The 21,315-nt window shown below is 42.4% G+C and overlaps 1 protein-coding gene across 1 annotated transcript; it reads left to right on the forward strand.

Moving 5' to 3' along the window:
- Positions 1–4,196: 4,196 nt before the first annotated feature.
- On the forward strand, positions 4,197–20,870 carry acad9 (acyl-CoA dehydrogenase family, member 9). Its single transcript, XM_031744416.2, has 18 exons — positions 4,197–4,488; positions 6,795–6,888; positions 7,015–7,116; positions 9,977–10,083; positions 10,165–10,265; positions 13,370–13,448; positions 13,534–13,705; positions 13,794–13,867; positions 13,948–14,023; positions 14,112–14,182; positions 14,275–14,394; positions 14,476–14,604; positions 16,006–16,085; positions 16,232–16,358; positions 16,433–16,510; positions 17,450–17,578; positions 19,568–19,640; positions 19,933–20,870. Exons 1-18 carry the CDS (start codon positions 4,306–4,308, stop codon positions 20,031–20,033), a joined length of 1,896 nt encoding a protein of 631 aa, XP_031600276.1. The 5' UTR covers positions 4,197–4,305; the 3' UTR covers positions 20,034–20,870.
- Positions 20,871–21,315: the final 445 nt, after the last annotated feature.

Genomic DNA, 21,315 nt, shown 5'->3' on the forward strand with positions numbered 1-21,315 from the left:
CTGTAAATTATTGTTATTAATTATTCTTATTATTACTATTCAGTGTCTACAGTTACATTGAAGGTGCATTCCTGCTTCCTTGTGATCTTTACATAATCAAACTGCTTCTCTCTGCCTCCGACAGGACTGAATTATCATAGGATCTAGAGATGAACAGCCAATTGTTACACGGTTAACACCGCTTCTGTCGTCTTTCCTGAGATGCTTCTGTTTTCTCACACTCACAGCCAGACTTCTGAAGTCAAAGGGAAGAGAGGAGTGCTCTTATTTTATTATGCATTCTGTTTCTAAGTAGAAAAATACCCATTGATGTAAAACTAGTACTGTGACAATGTTGAGAACGCAAAATAAAATGATATACAGTCAAATCGGAGCAGTTGTCTGCCTGTTTGCATCCTGCTTGGTATTTCTTGGTGTCAGATGAACGACTGGGAAGATCAAGGAGCTACACTTCTTGTAGGCTGAATTCTAAGATCCCTAAATGAGTGAATGCATGAAAGCAGATGGAGAGGAGGAAGTAAATATGGCTGTGCTGTAGGCTCCTCTGTACCCTGACCTGAAGGCCGCATTCCTACTTTGCTGTACAGCTTTATTGTCCTTTTTTTTTTAATGCAAAAGTATGTGCATCCCAGAACTGAACTGGCATAGTCTTCCAGATCAGTCTCACCTGCAAACATTTCCCAGTCCGTATTGTCAGGTCAGTCTTGCAGTATTGCAGGTTGCTGTTTTGACTTCAAGTCTTTCTCTGCAGATCTGTGGTGTATACATACCAGAGTAAGGCAGAAATGATCTAATAGCCTCAGCTGTGCAGATAGATGTGTCTTATGAGCTCTCTGTATATTTGTTTTACCACTCCCTTTAATGTCCATGCTCATTCTGTAATAAAATATGAATTCTCACCTGTTACTGTGTCTTAAGTTGGTTTGAACAACCAACAAAGAGCAGATGTTGGCAGGTTTAGATGTTTATTGAAGTGCAGCAAGACGGATAGTGGTAAGATTGAGAGTTTTCAAGTGTCTTACTCAGAACTCAGGAGGTGTACTTGGTCAGCTAGTTGCTGAGAGGGGATGGGTGGAGAGCTGGCAAGCAGGTGGAGAGGAGGTTAGTTCTTTGAGGGTAAATGCACTGGCATGCCAGAGCTGAGAAAAGCGGCTGATGGTGCTCACAGTCTTCAGGCATGTGTGACTTGGAGGCAGCAGGTTTCTCTTTTTCACAGAGAAAGAGCGTTACACAGGCACAGGAGATTACAGACAACCACAGCAAGGACAATCACCACCCATCAACAAAAAAATAATTAATTACACCATTAGGAATAGGCGTGGGAAGAACTGTCCAGACAGGAAAACCTGAGACTTAATGTCAGTCCAGCAACTCCACCTGAGACTGAGAGCAAAAGGGTACCAAAAAAGGAGGAAAATATAAGAAACTAAAGCCCATCCGGACAAAACATGTCAAAGTGGCCATTTTGGCCTCTATCAGGTGCCAACAATTGAAAATAAATGCATTGCACCATTTGGTAAATATTGTAGAGATAATTTTGAACATAGCTCTAATGGGTTAGGTTGTTCTAGACCTGCATGCACTATAGAAGGAATATTTATACATCCTATAGAGGCTTTTCTACTTCAAAGGGTTTTGTGCCAGCACTTGAACAGGTTTTTCCTAACCCCAAACATGGTGTGGTGGCTGAAAATCGGGGAACTATATATGAGTCCAAAACATCTTAGGACAGCATCTCTGTGATACAGTCATCCTAGTCATATGACCAGACTATAACAGATATTTTCCAAGAACCCGGTGCCTGTATACATTTCTTCCTTGGCACCTTTGGAGACCCAACCTTGTTTTAGAGTTTTATGAATCAAACACTGTCATGGAAGCTGCGGTGACTCCAATGGGAAAGGAAATCTTAGCACAGTGGATCAGCAATTACCCATGAATTTCTTCTGATAGCCACTGATCTTTGGGGTACAAATTTAAGACCAGCATGTGGTGCTTTTTTGTAGCAGTATGGTCTTTAAAGAGTGTAAAGAGTTCTATTTTAGCCACTGGCACTGCATCAGTGGAAAAGATGTACTAGAGCTCCAGAACCTCTGCCTGCTTCTTCATTCTTCCTAAAGGTGTCAATATTACATTTCAAAAGGTCCTGCTGAGAGTAGTCATAGAATATTCTCAAGAGTGCTTTAAAGGCTTCTCTACCCAATGATGGTCCTATAGCTGAAGAAACTAGGGCCTTTAAAGAACTGGTTTTTTTTATATGTATATGTGATAATTCAGTCTTTATACCCTATTCTTCTTAAAAGTTGCCTAGTGTCCCTTATGTAGATTTTTACTGAATTGAAATAGACTGCATAGTTGTGGAACCAGACTCTTTTTTTTTTTTTGGCTTTTGTATACTCAGCCTACAGCCAGTCTGACAGTACACAGTCTACTCTAGCAGGATAAAGTGCTTTGAAATATCTAGCATTGCAAATGTTTACACTTTAAGGATCAACGTCTTGCTCAAGAGCAGGGTGGGCAGGGGTTAAAACTATCAACCCTGTTAGTTAACCACTGGCTCCTGAAACAGAGTGTGCAAGGACAGGACTATCTACAGTAACTGAGACTAGATTAGCTCAGAATTGGTCTTCTTAGAGTGTTTCCATTATTAGATTTAGTGCACACTATGCATGTATTCGTGCATTTATGTATTATCTTGTATTGGTCGGGAACTTTCATGCAAACTTGAAACTCCACATCCTCAGTTTGACCTGACAACATCATCTTGATTTTATTCTCAGCTTTAAATTCAGCAGCACATAAGACATTGTACAAGTACTCCAACAGGGCGAGTACTACCTTGTGATGAATAAAATGACCTTTATGTGTGAATTTAGTGGAATTCCCCTTTAAAATCCCTACATTCCATGAAACAATAGTGAGGATATGATATCCACTGTCCTCGGCTGCAGCTATACTGTCCTGCCCATGAGTGATACATATGTGCTTCTATTTTCCTCCCCTTCACGTAGCTCCAACAATACAGAGGTCACCAGGGACACTGAGATATTTCTATCAACCTAAACAAAATTCTCAGGAAGTTGAAGCCTCTGATGAAGGTCACAACTGCAGTACTCTTATTCTTTTTTCAGTCTCGCACAGCCAGCATGCCTTGGCTGCTTGCCTAACTGTGGCAGGTGGTCTGAGTGACAGTGTGCCCTGTTTGTCTGTCTGGCCCTTGAGGCTGGATCTAAAAATAGATTCCAGCAATGAGGGCCACATCCGTAGTGTCAGCAGGACAACGTCATCATGCGGCCGGGAGGGACAAAGTACAGGGCTTCATTTCCTCTGCCAGCAAAGAACAGCATGTATTAGACAAGTACACATTCAATGATACGGAAGCAAACCAGCTCCAGGTTTTTATTTCTGTCAGTAGGGTGTGTGCATATTTTTCTTTTATTTATACAGCTTTTAAATATCTTAGTTGGTGGTGAAAATTATTCTACACACATGACAGTGGATAAAGAAAAGAAAAAAGTTATTGTCCATCATTTAGGTCCAGTTTCCAGCACAAGTCAGAAGCAGAGCCCTCTCTACTCTAGGGCTGAGTGGTGTCTTTGCATAATACGTCATCTAGTGGAGTCCTGCAGATATTACTATGATATGTTCAAGTACCGTCGGAGATTTCGAAAAACCAATAGCACTAGTATTCATGACATCCACGAAATTTAATTTCTTTAAAGGTCTTGTGTTTTCCAACTTTAAATTCGAGGGCTCATAGTCAGCGAGACGGAGGATCATGGAGTCACGTATGGGTTTGTTTTTTTGTTTTTTTCCTGGGATTGCTCTACCTGAAAGCTACAAATATGAATTGCATATTTTAGTAATGAAACATGAGTGAAACATATACATTATATACGGATAACTTGGTGAATAAAATAAAATATAATTCAACAAACACTTTAAAAGTCACAATCTTTATGACCACGGTCTTCTGTAAAGAACACGTGAAAAATAAAAATCAAAGTTGGTGAAGGAGTTATTTTTTACAAGGATATTGATTTAGATTTTTTTGTAAAAACAAACACACAAACAAACAAAACAAAACATAATTTGTTATTCAAAGTTACATACCGAGCTTACTGGCAGTGTAATGTGTTAGAAGACCGTTCGCATTTGTCTATAGTTTACATGGGTCAGAGAACGCCTCTCGAACATATCTGTTACGTCATCAGCATGGGACAGAAACGGGTGAAAGGTACTTTGCTGCTTTGGTTCGGGAGCAGACCGATGGCTCTATGAAGTAGGGAGGTTTCTGCTAATAGAATGATGAACATGAACAGATTAATCGTCTTCTCTCGAACCTTTCGCATTGGACAGCGGTTGCTTGGCTGTCACGCGAGGCATGCTGGGAAAGAAGAGCTGAGACTACAGCAGCGGAGGAGCATTAAAACTCACTCCAGACACCTGGCGTATGCGAAGGATCTGTTCCTCGGTCAAGTGAACAAGGTAAAGGAAAAGAGCTGCCAGAACGCCTTACCAAGATAGTGATGGGCGGAGGAAGTCGTTTCAGAAAAGACTTTGTACTTTAGATGATAACTATATTCAACGCTAACAATCACCACCGTTCTAGCTTCGAATGAAGTATCGTTTGTCGTTTAGAAAACAAAGGGCTTTAGACGCAACACCAGAAAAATAAGACAAATAAAATGCAGGGAAGCTTGAAAAAACTGAGGCTGGGCACTGTAACACCTGTTTGGAGTAAATGGTGAAAGAGACTTTAAATATCTACCCAAAGTAAAACCAGTTAGCGTGTAGGAAGGTCTGTTTATCTCACACAGTTATCACACAGTGATAACGTCTTCCTTTAGATTCCTCCATGTTGACATGAATCAGAATCAGAATCGTGTTTATTGGCCAAGTATATGTGCAGACAAATACAAGGAATTTGGTTCCGGTAGATTGAGGCTCTCAAGCACAGCAATGTAAATCACGCACACGCGCACACACACACACACACACACACGTGTCTATATATACATTACACATGCATACACATACATACACAAAGCTGTGTAAACTAACTATAAATAACTAATCTAAACTTATATACATAGAATACAGAAATGAAATGAGGTGGAATGAATACTACAGAATGTACATAAGGTGCAGTTGCAGTCTGGCAGTGGGAGCAGTGTGACAGGTCAACTGTTTAGAAGGGAGATGGCGAGGGGAAAGAAACTGTTCCTGTGTCGGGTGGTCCTGGTCTGCAGGCTTCTGTACCGTCTGACAGAGGGCAGCAGATCAAAAAGTCTGTGTCCAGGGTGTGGGGGGTATGTGATGATTTTCCCTGCCCGTTTCCTGGTTCTTGAGAGGTACAGGTCCTGGATGGAGGGCAGGGGGGCGCCGATGATCCTTTCTGCTGCCCGTACAGTCCGCTGCAGTCTGCTCCTGTCCTGTTTAGTGGCTGCACCATACCAGACTGTGATGGAGGAGCACAGGACAAACTCAATGACCGCAGTGTAGAACTGGATCAGCAGCTCCTGTGGAAGACTGTACTTCCCCAGTTGTCTCAGGAAGTGCATCCTCTGCTGGGTCTTTTTGAGGATGGAGTTGATGTTGGTCTCCCACTTCAGGTCCTGGGAGATGGTGGTACCCAGGAACTTGAAGATCTTCACAGTCGACACAGGGCTGTCTGATATGGTAAGGGGGGGCAGAGTTGAGGGATGTCTCCTGAAGTCCACTGTCATCTCTACAGTCTTAAGCATGTTCAGCTCCAGATTGTGCTGACTGCACCAGAGTACCAGCCGCTCAACTTCCTGCCGGTATGCAGACTCATCACCATCCTGAATGAGGCCAATGACGGTGGTGTCATCTGCAAACTTTAGGAGTTTAACAGCCGAGTTCTTGGAGGTGCAGTCATTAGTGTAGAAGGAGAACAGTAGTGGTGAGAGGACACATCCTTGAGGGGCACCAATACTGAGGGACCGAGTTTCAGAGGTGATCTCCCCCAGCCTCACTTGTTGCTTTCTGTCTGTCAGGAAGCTGGTGATCCACTGACAGGTAGCTGGTGACACGCTGAGCTGGGAGAGTTTGGAGGAGAGAAGTTCAGGCACGATGGTGTTAAAAGCCGAACTAAAGTCCACAAACAGGACCCTGGCATAAGTTCCCGAATCATCACACACTCAGTCTCCCTCTGTAACACATCCCAAGGCTGCTCTGCAGGATTTGTTTCTAAAGTCTGGAAGAGGCCATTAAAAGATGGTAAATCATGGCGATAAAGGGATGCACATGGTTACCAACAACCCTTACAGTGCTGTGATTGCTTCAAGGATCTCAGAGTGTGGAGAGAAAAGATTCCCTACACAGCAACAGCAATCTTTACTTTTGGCACAAGGCAGGTCAGCACAGTGGAATCATGCTCTTGATTCTCCCATCAGGACAGAACAGGGATTCACCAGCTTTTACTTTTCAGTCAAGTTTCTGCTCCCTGCAGTCTTACAGTTCTGTACCTGCCACTCACTGCGTGGTTTCTGCAACATTCTGAGTAAACTCTGGAGACTGATGGGCAGGTGAGCTGGTTCAGAATCATTTAAAACCAGCCCAGGCCACAGTCAGATTCAGGGACATGACCTTTTTCTCCTTTCTCATATTTAATATGAACATCAGCTTTATCTGCAGGATTTAATGCTTCACACTATCACCACATGTTGGGTTAGAAGTATATAACTATATAACACAAAAATATGACTTGGACATTAACATAGATGCATAACCCTGTTACGATCTCTAAAAAGGCCTGTTTTGTTCTCCAGGCTGAGGTCTTTCCTTATCCGGAAATTGGAAATGATGAGTTGGAGGAGATAAAGCAGCTCGTTGCACCAGTAGAGAAATTCTTCAGTGATGATGGTGAGGTGGGACTTGAGTACATGCATGTGATCAATGACTTTCAGATATGATTTTTCAGAGGAATTAAATGACTGACATTGGAATTGGTGAATTTTGTTTGTTTTTGTTTCGGGGTTTCTTTGTCAGTTGACTCAGCAAAAATTGACCGAGAGGCCACAATCCCCCCGGAGACTCTGCAGGGGTTGAAGGATCTTGGGCTGTTTGGAATCATGATTCCTGAAGAATACGGTGAGATGATTTTAACAAAGCCCTTCTAAAAGCTAGTCTTGTCTCTCGGGATCCATCTTAAAAAATCAGTGAAAATTGATTTCAAAGCATTTTTGAGATGATCTTTAACTCCACCCAACTTTGCCCCAAAGTGAAGTTAGAAGTTAAGAGCAATGGTCTGTACGTTATACTAATACTTTGATCTGTATTGTTACTTATTTTTACATTCTTTTATTTAGGGTTTTTTTTTTAAGGACAACTCCTCCCTCATATAATTTGTGTGACTATTTAGCTTGTATACACAACTCTTCTAAGGCTACTAGTTAGTTTCAACATTGCACTATACATAACAGAAGGATGCAGCTCCTGTTTCTGAAAAGTCAAGCCGGTGCAGCAGTGCCTGAAACTTGCATTCTTTTCATTGGCCAGCAAAGGGCTACTTCCTCCTGTGGTTGCAGAAAAGACGTCTGATTGTGTGGACACCCTTAGTGGCATTTATTTCAATTCACTTTTATTTATTTATATATTTATACAGCACCAAATCACAAGAACAGTCACCTCAAGGTGTTTTATATTGTAAGGTAGACCCTACAATAATACATACAGAGAAAAACCCAACAATCATATGATCCCCTATGAGCAAGCACTTTGGCGACAGTGGGAAGGAAAAACTCCCTTTTAACAGGAAGAAACCTCCAACAGAACCAGGCTCAGGGAGGGGCGGGGCCATCTGCTGTGACCGGATGGGGTGAGAGAAGGAGAACAGGATAAAAGACATGCTGTGGACGAGAGCCAGAGGTTGAAAACAAGTATGATTCAATGCAGAGAGGTGTTTAAACACATAGTGAGTGAGAAAGGTGACTGAAGAAAAAAATACTCAATGCATCACGGGAATCCCCCAGCAGGTTATGCCTATTGCAGCATAACGAAGGGAGGATTCAGGGTCACCTGGTCCAGCTCTGAAACTTGACTGAAGCTCTTCAAATAAGCCATTCCTCTGCAGATGATCTGTTAACTGTTTGACAACTACTCTTTCAAGGATTTTTGAGAAGAAAGGAAGGTCTCTGATTATGTTCATGCCCTGTTGTTATTTGATCTTAGCAAATCTCCTGATGATAGTATTTAATGTTAGTTCTAGTCTTATTGAACACAGCACAAAAAAAAGAAGAAACAATTATGCTCTCCTTCCAGTCAAAATGGTTGGTATAATCCATGGTAGCCAGCCTACCGGTTGATTGACAGGTCATTATGCATGAGCGTGCAGTGACCTTCGGTTTCTCAGTCAGACCCACATTTAGCTCATAACAGCTGGTTTCAGAAAACCAAGATGGCAACATTCAAAGTGCTGGGCATGACGTCACAGTGGCTGTATGCATATTTTATATATAATCTATATATATATCAAGCTAGTGATTTATACTAATGTGCTGGAGCTGTCCTTCATTTCTTTACGTTTTGCTCGGAAAATGGGAAATACACGGAGAGATTTATTGAAATGTGTAAACATAACAAGCACAGTTTGTACAATTCCAATAATGTTGAAACTCCATATTCGTATGAGCATCTTTATTCTTGAACACAGTCTAAATTATCTCAGGCAGCTTTGTTTAAGTATTCTTTAGGAATATCTCTCCAGGCTGTTCGGATGATATTCAAAGCTCTTGTTTGGATGTTGGCTGCCTTTTGTTCTGTTCTGTGTTGATGATCTCGATAATGTTGGGCTCTGGGCTCTGGGGAGGCCAATGCATCAGCAATAGTGTGCACTGGGTGTTTGTCTATCCAGGTATGGCTTTACTGCGCTGCTAGTGTGTTTGGATTATCATGCTAAAAAATGAGGCAGTTGTCAATCAGATGCTTTCCAGGTGGTATTACATCTGGTCATAAGCCCAGCCTCAGGAAGTTGCAAGCTAGTGTACACTTAGTGCCAGCCAAGACTGCATAATAGAAGGGTTGTATCAGGAACTACATCTGGCATCATATCTGTGCCAAATCAAATATGTAGCTGCACCCACTGTGGGGATTTAACTTCCCAGAACATTTTTTTTATGTATTGTCGGTTTAAAACAAAGCATTCATCTTGTGGCACTTCTGATGACAACTGTATGGTATTTGAGAGAAGCCCAGCAATCCCCTGTAATCAAGCACTTTGCAACTGTGGGGAGGAAGAACTCCGTTTTAATTGGCATATTCAGGCTCAGTGATGGCAGCCATCTGCTATGGCAGGTCTGGTGTTGAGGATAAACAGAAGAAGAAGATCACAGAATCTACAAACAGCTTTGTTTTACACATGGAGACATGAATCCCAGAGCGCAGTTTAAAATGCTGAAATACTGTTTGAATGGAGTTTAAACATTTAACGCCATTACTTTATGAGTATATTAGTATGTTATCTGATGTTAATAAGCAGCGTTTCAAGTATCAGGTCAGTATATTTGGGTGTATTTTATGGCACAAGAGGTTCAATTAAGCTCTCACACTTGACATCCAAATGGTACTCTGTCTGAGCTCAGCGCATAAATGCTTTAATGAACAGGTGGCTTGCTGTTAGATTTAGATATGGTTCCTGCCTCAGTGTGGCGTCTACACGTACAGATTTTTTAACTACAAGTGACCGATAGTTAAGTGTCTGGGGTATCAGCAAACAGTCGTCATGTAGTATTTATTTGTCCCAAATAAGTTTGTAGAAAGTCAAAGCTATATATCGACCATAGTGGGGTTTCCCTGAAACATCACTATGATCCTGACTTCATCATGGCTGCACAGCTGACACTCTGACACATCCATGCTAGATGGAAATGCAGAAACTGCCCCACTGTGTCTTGCTGCACAAGTTAAAGGCAGCGTCTGTTTTTATTGTTTATCATTTGTTTTTCAATCCCAGGGGGTCTTGGATTATCCAACACCATTTATGCACGACTGAATGAGATCATCGCCTTAGACGGCTCCATCGCCGTCACACTGGCTGCTCATCAAGCCATTGGACTGAAGGTGAAAATACTATACTCTTACAGAGTTGTCTGTAATGTGGACAATCTGGAGCAATTTGCTAACACATTTGTGGGCTCTCAGGGGATCCTGATAGCAGGCAATGAAGCCCAGAAGCAAAAGTATCTGCCCAAGCTGGCCTCAGGGGAGCACATTGCAGCTTTCTGTCTGACAGAGCCTGGAAGGTAAAGAACACCATGCACATGTCATCCACAGCGTTCTCCTCTGTGGCTCCAACTCTGCTCATACAGCAGTGAAGCACAGTCTGATGAACACAAATAACAGATTATCTCTACACTCACTGGCCACTTCATTAGGTACACCTGTTGAACTGCTTATTAGAACAAATATCTGATCATCCAGTCACAAGCCAGCAACTCAATATCAGTCATTTAGGCATATAAACATGTTCAAATCCAGCATCAGAGTGGGGAAGAAGGGTGGTTTTAGTGGCTTTGAATGTGGCCTGGTTCTTATATCTCAGAAACTACTGGGATTGTCTCATACAACCATCTGTAGGGTTTAGTCAGAAAAAAATAAACTATCCAGTGAGTGACAGCTGTCTGGGAGAAAATGTCAGAGGAGAGTCGCCAAACTGCTGTGAGCTGAAAGGAAGGCAACAGTAACTCAAACAAACACTCACTATGCAGAAGAACATAGCTCTATGAACCCTCTATGAACACACAACATTTTAACCTTGAAGCAGATGTGGTACAACAGCAGAAAACCACAGTGTGTCCCTCCTGTGAGCTAAGAAACAGAAAGCTGAAGCTACATTTCACACAGGTTTAAAAAAGCTGGACAGGACAAGACTGGTAAAACATCTGAGGTAGGCAGTGTGCCCCCCCTAATTTTTGAATAAGATAACCTGAGAACAAGGTGACGTAGCAGGGCTCTAGAGTGTGACCAATTTGGTCACAAATGCGACCAAATTTTTCAATGGTGCGACTAAAAAAAATATTTGGTCACACCGGTGCGACCAACTGTTCGGGTAACAAAAAAAAAAAAAATCTCTGCAACTCTCCGTGTGGTCAACAACAGACACACATTATGCCCTTATCGTGGACTAAACCAATCAGAGATAGTCAGGGGCGGGACCTCTCTGATTGGCCGTGGTCCAGTTGGATAGAGGTGAGTAGCTTGAATAAAGCGATATCGATTCATTAAATCCTGAATCGACTTTTAAATATAACTGTATTTTTCCAGAAACGCCAGATTCTCAGATTAAAGCTCACAAAACTATTTCAACAAACAGCAAATGAGAGCAGGTACACGGATTCCACACAAAGACGTAAATACAGAGCGGACCCGACGCATCAGAATCAGCTTCCTCTTTCTTGGCTTTCTCACCCGGCGGCCCGTACACGGACACGCTGTCGGAGCTCTGTGTTACGTCTTTTTGCGCTGATTCTGAGCTGCAGGTTTTGTCCCTCTCCAACCAAAATTCGCCGAGCCAGCAGCAAAAGAAGCAGCAAACTACGCTTCACATTTGATCAATGTCGTCATGAATTCACTCTTACTTTTGCTGTTTTGCTTCCACCACGATAAAAATCACACTTCATACACAGCTCTCTCTCTCTCTCTCTCTGTACTTCAAGAACAGCTTCCCGTCTCAAATCTGTTTTCTGCATTTTTCATTCGCTTATTACCCACCAGTCTACCGTTGTTTACAGCGCTGTCGGTCGCTGTCTTTTTCTTTTCTTTTTCTTTTTTTCACTTAAATCACCTCAGACAAGAAAGCCTAATTTCTGCTGTTCAGTACTGAAGAAATTTAAACTTTTTAAAATTATGCAAAATTACAGAATATTGCAGAATATTTTAAGGTTATCTGCTATAAAAAGCCAGACCAGAAAAATCTCCTTCATGTTTTTCTGTGTTTTATTCTCAGTTACTTTGACACAAAGGCATCTGCTGTGATGTTCACAACTCTGATGAAGTCTCACATGTATCAGTACTGATAAATGATCAGAATAATAGAATAATATTCTGACTGTCTGAGGCTAAATTGAATCGAATCAGGACTTTGAGAACCGGAATCACGTCGATTATAGAAATCAGTGATGATACCCAGCCCTAGTGAGCAGCCTAGGCCCCACAGAAGTGGATGTAGCTGTGGGTAATAAGAAAAGATGAAAAGAACTATTGCTAACTTTTTGTTAAGTTAAGGCCTGATCCGTCTGAAATTCATAGCCAGCTCTGACACAGTGCCATCAATCTCTGAATGCTGAAAAAGCAGCAGTGTATCCAGAAAACACATTATATGCTGCAATAAATGCACTGCCCAAGTGTCCCCTCTCCCCACTGCCTTTCAGCATCAGGCAGCAGCAAACAGGTCGTCAGAGGAGGCCGAGATAATGATTAAGTTTAACATTTTCTACAATATTGACAAAGCACTTTAAGCACAAGATTGTTAGTTAATAATTTAGAAATGAATATTGTCTGTACAGACTGCAATTTCCCCCCCCAAAAAAGTGCACATGTAAAACTGCCGGTGCCGTGGCAAAAAGTTAGTCTAGAGCCCTGCGTAGGATTTTGAAATTCATACCATAGGTACAGCTACTGAAAATCTCAGACAACCTGTGATCCTGACCTCAAAATCAGATGTCAGCTTTCCTAAAAATCACATTTATTCTACAGTTGCATCTACTAGGGGGCTGTCGGGTAGCCTGGCAAGTGCCAGTAGTTTCCCAATATGAAAACAATCAGTGTGCGTCAGGCTCCATCTAGGTAACTGACTGCAGTTTACATTTTAAACCCAGCAACCTGAAAATAAGCGTCTCAGCTGATTGTATCTGCAGGTTCATTCTCAGTCACTGCTCAGCGTTAACGCCCACAGGGCACCAAACGGTGGTTAAAGATGGCAGTTACAGGATTTAGGACACCCTACAGAGCACCATGATTACAGCCTAAATCTTTATCAGGATATTATTTAATCAAGATAAAAACTGATGTCACAGATATTGAATCACTTCCCAATGACTTTAGAAATACTATGTGTTTATAGAGACCATTAACTTTTTGGATTGGACTCCACAGAAACACCCACAGAACCCGTGTTCCCACTTTTCCTTCCTCTGGTTAGCACTTGGTGATAAAGGCTCATTGTGTTGTGTTTGCTTGATCTGAACTAAACAGTGAGTTTGTTTTCAAATCACTGCGTGCCAAAGTCATCATTGAAAACCCAATTTGATGCATCAGCCAGCCTTAACACAGTGATGATGGCATCTACGCCATGTGCCTGAGCATGTAGCTGTCTTTGCTCCACTGACACTCAGCCTGACCGTTACAGTGGCAGTGACGCAGCCTCCATTCAGACCCGTGCAATCCTCTCTGAAGATGGAAAACATTACCTGATCAACGGCTCCAAGGTGAGAGGAACCGTTTCCACCAAGTTTTAATCCAGTCTTCGCCTCAGCCTCTGACTAAAGCTCCTGACTTGAATCATGTCGTCAGATCTGGATTTCAAACGGAGGCATGGCGGACATCATGACCGTGTTCGCCAGGACTGAGGTGGAAGTAGATGGTGTGAAGAAAGACAAGATATCTGCATTCATCGTGGAGAGAGCTTTTGGAGGGATCACCAACGGCAAGCCTGAGGACAAACTGGGCATCAGGGGATCCAACAGTAAGCCTTTCATCAACACTTAAAGGCAGTTTGATAGACGCTGGGCCATTTTCATGTCATTTATGTTTCAACGCTGCAACCTTTTCAGCCTGTGAGCTGTCCTTCGATAATGTCCCAGTACCAGTAGAGAACGTGATCGGAGAAATTGGAGGTGGATTTAAGGTAAGCTCTAAAGCCAGCTTCATCTGTCTACACAACGGAGGTTCTGTAATATTTGTAAACATGTGCTTCGTGTCGGACAGATCGCCATGAACATCCTGAACTCGGGGAGGTTCAGTATGGGCAGTTCCTGTGCTGGAATGATTAAAAAGCTGATCGGTAAGCACTCAGCTGTTGTTTTAACTGGGTAGCAGTTGTGAGTGTTTTAAGTTTATTAAGTCTGGCTTCTCTGTCTGGCCTTCTGTAGAGCTGACATCTGAGTATGCCACTACCAGGAAGCAGTTTAACAAAAGCCTGAGTGAGTTTGGTATGATCCAGGTATGCTCTACTCTCCCCTCACTTGGAAGCTTGTGACACCTTCCAGTCTGATCAGAAGTGACTAAATATTGTGATTTCTATGCTTTCTGTAGGAGAAGTTTGCAATGATGGCCCTCAATGCCTTTGTGATGGAGAGCATGGCATACCTGACAGCAGGGATGATGGACAGACCGGGCATTCCAGACTGTTCTCTGGAGGCAGCCATGGTCAAGGTACCACTTGCTCTGTCGTCTGTGTTCAGGTGAAACTTTCATGAAACTACTCACGGTGTGTGTTCCTCATCTTCGGTACAGGTGTTCAGCTCGGAGGGAGGATGGATTTGTGTGAGCGAGGCTCTTCAGGTGCTCGGAGGTCTGGGTTATACTAAGAACTATCCCTTTGAGCGCTTCGTCAGGGACTGCCGCATCCTGCCCATCTTTGAGGTACTCATACATGAGTGTTTAAACTCTGAGGGCTAGATATAGTCTTGGCTTGTGCTAGAGTAAAACCGTATGTATTTGTTTCCTTTTCAAAAAACGACTCTTTTTGCCCAGCCATAGTTAAGATGAAGTCTGCGCTCCCCTCTCCTCTCCATGACACATCAAAAAACTGTTAACAGTTCATTTGTTAAACCTTGTCTTCCAAACTGTAATGCTGCTGCTACACTGTAACAAATTCCAGTATTTTTCTGGTCATTGGGAATTTGAATCTTCTGCTTATCCTTGTCAGGGTCGCTGTAGCCGATCCCAGCTGTCTTAGGGCAAGGGGCAGAGTACACCCTGGACAGGTCACCAGTCTGTTACAGGGCTAACAACACATAGAGACAGACAAACATTCGCACTCACATTCACACCTATTATCCTAACCCCACTAACTGCATGCCTTTGGACTGTGGGAGGAAGCCAGAGTACCTGGAGAGAACCCATACAAATATGGGAAGAACATGCAAACTCTACAAAGAAAGGCCCCAGAACTGGAACTTGAATCGAACACTGTTGCCTTCTTGTTGTGAGGCAACAGTGCTAACCACCAAATTTTAAAATCCTTGTGTGAAAGATGCTGGACTGTTGAGATGGTTCATTCTGATAGCAACCACCAGGTGGCATATTTTACTGTTGAAATAAAGCTCTTAATAGATGAAATTGAAGTAAACAGTTCATTTTGAGGTGAAACACATCATCTTCAGGCACTTTACATAGAAAGCTCCAGACCCATCATTATCAAAACCCCTCACTGTGTCAATAAGTCACACTCACTGTTACTGATAGAAAGTTTCAAATTTGAAAATACAATGTAGCAAAATCCCCTGCTTTCCTACAACAGACAACTCCACACACTCACACGCACACCTGAGGGGTACAGTGCGAGGGAAGTTCAATGCACCCATCCGTTCTTCATTAGTCAGAGATAACAGGTTTCACTATGGCGGTTATCGACTGTGCAGCTGAGGTCGGCTTGGTTTGTGTGTTCTGTGATTAGAATCAGTGTATAAACATTTTCTGCATTACCAAATCAGTACATGTAACTTTACAGCTGGCCTTCATTTGTGATGTGAGTACGGTACGGCCTAACAGCCTGCGCGTATAAAACATGCTCCCACATCAGAGAATCAGCATTTCACTTAAGACATGCAGTAAATAAAAGAAATCGTTAAACCGTCACGTTTCCAGCTGATTGTTAAAGCAAAACATCGCCTGCTTATAACAGAGTTCTCTGTTCAACCATCAGAGAGCCACTTCCCGTGACACAGAAAACTCTGATTTGATCTCGACTAATCTGACACCCCTCTGCTCTTGTGCCACAACATTTTGTGTGTTAAGTCCAATTCCACTGTTTGCTCACAGGGTACCAATGAAATCCTGAGGATGTACATCGCTCTCACTGGAATGCAGTATGCTGGCAAAATCCTCACAGGGAAAATAAAGTAAGAATCTGAAGGTGGTGTTGAGGTTTGAAGGTTTTTGCTTTTAAGTCCTACATCACCCCTTAGGTTAGTTGTGTTGTGTTCACACTTCCTAAGAAAAATATGGAGCTGTTTGCTTAAAGGCACGTGGTTGTTTGTGCCCTCAGGGAAATGAAGAAAGGAAATATAGGTCTTGTGATAGGCATGGTCAGCAAGAAACTGAGGGCCTCGCTTGGAGCTTCAGTAGACCTGGGCCTGACGGGGAAAGATGGAGTGGTGCATCCCAGCTTGGAAGTAAGAGAATTGTGGTGTTAGATGAGTAAAGTGTTTTTTGTCGAGGCTCTTCAATCTTCTGTTTCCGTTTGCAGGACAGTGCAAAGAAGCTGGAGCAGAACGTCAGCCTGTTTGGGTCGACTGTGGAGAGCCTGCTCTACAGATATGGAAAGGTAGCGTTTGATTGATTCTGGAAAAGCAGCTGTGGGATTTTCCAGCTTAAAGCTTTCCAGTTTCTATGAGCAAATTTCCCATTCGTCATGTAAATATAAAAGTTGTTTCATAATGAGCGGTGGTGTTTGTCTGTTACACAGCTGCTTCAAGTTGTGTTTTGCGACTGTGCTTTTGTAATCACAGCTTTACCCAAAGAAGCTATAAACCTTTTGGTAGCCGGATAGTTTTCCAGATTCTCAGTTCCTGTATCATTTGACTGGTTTAGATCCAGCACGCACAATCTTTCCTCAGAGGACTTAAATGTTTGCCAAGAGTTTGAATATCGAGGTTCAGGCTGCTTACATGTAAGAAAATAAGCAGTGAAAAGTTTAACAGCTAGCAACACATGCAAATCATTTCTTCTTCTCTTTAATGATATTTTCAGGAAATTGGGACAAAGCTATTAAAGAAGATGGTCTCATTGGAGGCAGGGTGGAGGAACTGATGCATTTAAGTAGAAAATTGTTGCTATGGATCAAAGCCTTGGCTAAATGAAAGGAGTGATTGACTAACAAACCGTGCTCTAACAGCTCATGCTGTAATTGTACAGTAATGCTGAGTCAGTGTCATTACAGGACTGATTATCTGTAGTGTTAAAATGCAGGGAAAGCTCATTCCTTAGCACTACGTGTTAACGGGCCCGTCAGCCCCAAGCTGCTATTTCACTCTGAAATCTAGATGGAAATGGAAACTATGTCAGTTTATTCATTTCATTAGTTTTATTCACATATGTTTTACCTATGGCAACAGGACAACAATAAAGCTCCATGCTAGTAAACCGTGTGCTTCTTCAGTACTTGCACAGTGACTTGACTAGGTTTTCCTCACTAAAATACAAACGCTAAAGTTGAGGTAACTGTCCCTGACATGTCCCTCCTCCTCTCCCCTGATGATCTCAGACCATAGTGGATGAACAGCTCGTCCTGAAGAGGGTGGCAGACGTGCTGATCCACATATACGCTATGACAGCCGTCCTGTCCAGAGCGAGCCGCTCCATTAGCATCGGCCTCAGGAATCACGACCACGAGGTTTGTACGCTCTGTGCACACTCAGACAGTTTAGAGGTCTTGCACACGCAGAATAAATATTCATATTGAGCTTGTTTGTTTGCCACAACGAGAGCAGTTTTCCATCGATCTCATAGGATTTCTGTACACATCACTTCCTCTGTGTTTACGCTGTTTAAGGCTGACAGTAAACAGCTGCCTCACTTAGCCCACACTATAAGCATCGGTATGTTCACTGCAGGGCCTGCAGCAACCCAGCTCACACCTACAGCAGCTGAGTTAATGTTTTCACATGTGTGAGGAGTCGGTAAAGAATTGGAGTTGTACATAACTGTAATTTCAGCTTGTGTCTTAGTGTTGGAAGAAAATGCAGCAGGTGAAATTTTGAGCCATGCCCACCACTTCTGGATAACATTTTAACATGAATGCTAGAGAACTGCTCATCCACATTTATCGTAAGAAACTAAAGACAAAAAGATTCAGATCAAATCGCGTTCACTTGTCCAGCTGTCTCTGTAGGACCCACTTTGAGTTTTTGACCGTCAGCATGAGGACACTTTGGTTACAAGTTGTTTCTTTTGGCAGTGTTTCCCTTGAACGGCTCATTGAAGTGGCCTAACCGGACAAACTTTCTCAATGTATGACGAATCACATTCAGCAAAGCACTTACTCGGGTCCCCAGTAACACATGCCACGTACACATGAAGTGGACCGGATGTAGAGATTACTGATTTATTAGTGAGATGCAGAACCTCCCAAACATGCACTGCAGTCACACTCTGCTGTTGGCCAAACACTCAAGACTTTCACATTAACTGCAGCATAAAGCAGGATATGTCTCTGCTCTTTGAGGTTAATTACAAATTCAGTTTTAAGCCTTGAAGCAAGCCGACAAGCTACGAGTTGAATCGTGACCATAAAAAGCTTTGATTTTGAATGAGAGAACTACTAATCACATATTGCGTCACACAGCCAATCTTATCAAATTTAATCCTTTTTCCTTATCGTATTGTGTTATTGTTTTGAACACTGTGTGTGTGTGTGTGTGTGTGTGTGTGTGTGTGTGTGTGTGTGTGTGTGTGTGTGTGTGTGTGTGTGTGTGTGTGTGTGTGTGTGTACACAAAAGGTTAGCCTAGTTATCGATATGGTACAGTGCTTTATTTGTGAGTTCGATGGTTACCACCCAAACTGATGTTTGTGGGTAGACTAGTTCTTTGAATTCACACAGATGAGGTTTCTACAGGAGCACATGTCATCATTCACACATTTCATAGTCTAGCAGCTCGTGGGAAGTTTACTTTGGATGGTTCCAGCATTACGGCTCATAATCAAAGTCCTCGCGGAGAATATGAATCAGATTTTTATTCCTCAGTATTAGGCTCTATTAAATTGTATAATCTTATCTGGTGTGGTTTTGGCTGTTTTCACTTACTGCAGCACGGCGGTTCCTTCTGAAAACAATTAAAACAGCTCCACGTCTCCATTATTCTCTATTTGTGTTTTTTTTTTTTCTTTAACTTGCTGACGTGTTTAATTAGGCTTTTGATCAGCTTGTGTTTAGACTTGTTAAATGAAACCCGCCGTCACTTTTATTACTTTCACTTTACTATTTGATCGAGGTAAAAGCTGTGGCACACTACCTTCATTTGAACAGCAGTTGTTCCTGGAGCAGATTTAGGTGAAGGGCAGGACGACAGAGTGTAAACACGACTGTAGGAGAGTCCTGTGCGTAATGAGAAACAGCGATGCAAAACAAAACCTCAACACAAAGACTTTAAGAAAGAAAGCCTTTAAAGAGGGCAGCGAATGCTTCATATTATCCTCTGTGTTTCAGATGAGCAGCGCTGTGCTGTCTCTGCACTGTAGTTAAAAGCCATAAATGTGAGGGTGCACATAATCCACCTTTGGTTTTCAGTAATTATGTGTACAATATTTGCAGATAGAGGTGCCAAATGTTTACAGTTCTCCTGTCAAAACCGGATTCTTTGTTTACTGGTGTTGCTTTTTTAGGTGCTGCTTGCAAACACATTCTGCAACGATGCCTTCTTTAAGAACAATTACTGGATGGTTCAGCTGCAAAAACGTAAGTACAACACAAAACGGTAATTGAGAACAGCACCGTGATCTGTGTGGGACTTTTTTTCTTCTTTCAGCAGCATCTTAGTACAAAAGACTTGCATGTGTTGTGGAATTTCCCCACCAAACAGCACATACCAACACTGGAACCACCCGCTGCTTTTCATTTTCACACCGTGCACTTTTTTTTAATGACCTCTAAGTAATGCAGAGCTAACCAGCGCCATGATCAAGTGCTGTGTTTACGTCTGATCGGAACGTGTGGCTTGGTTTGTGATTCTTGTCTCAATTCGTTTCAGACTCTCCTGAGAACAACGATGCCAACATCAAGAAGATTGCCAAACAGGTCCTGGAGAACAGAGCATACATCTGCTCTCACCCTCTCGAAAGAACTTACTGAGCTTTCCGCTGTGACATAATACTGTTTCCTGTATTCTGATTGGACTATTTGGACCAGTCCCAATGATGCGTCTCCACTCTTGTATTAGTTTTTACATTCAATTAAAACATGAAGAGATTAATATTTAGCTGTTTTATATTAATAATAACTTCAGTGGATCAGACTTCTACTCTGATGGCATTACATGAAACTCAATCCTAAGTGCTCTTTAACTTTAATGCTATAATGAATAATTTTGCAGTATACTAGTTTAAATGAGCCTGTTTGGTACATCAGGTTTTCCTGAATGGCTGACCTTTACTGTTGTTTAATGCTACTTTTGAAACCTGAAGATGCTCCTCTCCCTGTCTGTCAGAGGCAGGGCAGTCCGCTTGTACAGAAATGAATGCTGCTCACAGAATCCACTGTAAGAGGCAACAGAACAAAGCATATATTACTTCAGAAATCTTTCTTTCATTTCTCCAGCATCTGCCTTCTCAAACTGCACTTGAGCTCACTTGTAGTGGTACTTGCTGTACTGAGAGTTGTGTCTGGGAAAGGCGTTTCTTCCCAGGCTGCAGGCCATGCATGGGCCTGGAGCCAGAGGCACTCTCTCCCGTTCCTCTGCTTTGTCGTCAGCAGCGTTCATCACGGACAGTTGAGGAAAAGGCTGTGACACAAAATGCAGCTGTTGGCTCAAAGGTTACCTCAGTTAGGTGCAAGCAGAGCAGAGCCACGACGATAAAAGAAAAACAAATACAAGATGTAAACTAAAGCATGTGTGGGGTAAAAGGCCTTTAAGGTTGCATTTTTGTTAACACTTTTGTGAACTTAATAAAGCTGTAGCTGGAAAAAAAATGCATGGGAAACTGTTATTTTACATGAGATTGCACCAACTACGCATGCTCCGCAAGTGGTGGATTTCAAGTGGACATAAAAGTAGCGGGACAGGACCTGGCCATCAGATCCCCAGCTGTCTGCGTTCCCAATGGATTTTAATCTAGGCTTAATGTGGCTAGTTTCTTCCTCCATAGCAACTTCCTAAACAAGAAGCGCTAGCTTCTGGACTTCTCTGAGGTACCACCTTTGCTAATTTAAGGGACTGAACCAGACCTCTAATCCATATTTGTTTACCTAGCAAGTTTGTGCTCCAAATTTGGAGAGTGAAATTATTCAATTTTATTTATAAAGCGCGAAATCACAACAAAAGCTGCCTCAAGGTATTGCAAGGTAGACCCTAAAATAATACATACAGAGAAAAACCCAACAATCATGACCCCTTATGAGCAAGCACTTTGGCGAC

Source organism: Oreochromis aureus, linkage group 5 (assembly GCF_013358895.1).
Source record: "Oreochromis aureus strain Israel breed Guangdong linkage group 5, ZZ_aureus, whole genome shotgun sequence".
NCBI classification, from domain to species: domain Eukaryota; kingdom Metazoa; phylum Chordata; class Actinopteri; order Cichliformes; family Cichlidae; genus Oreochromis; species Oreochromis aureus.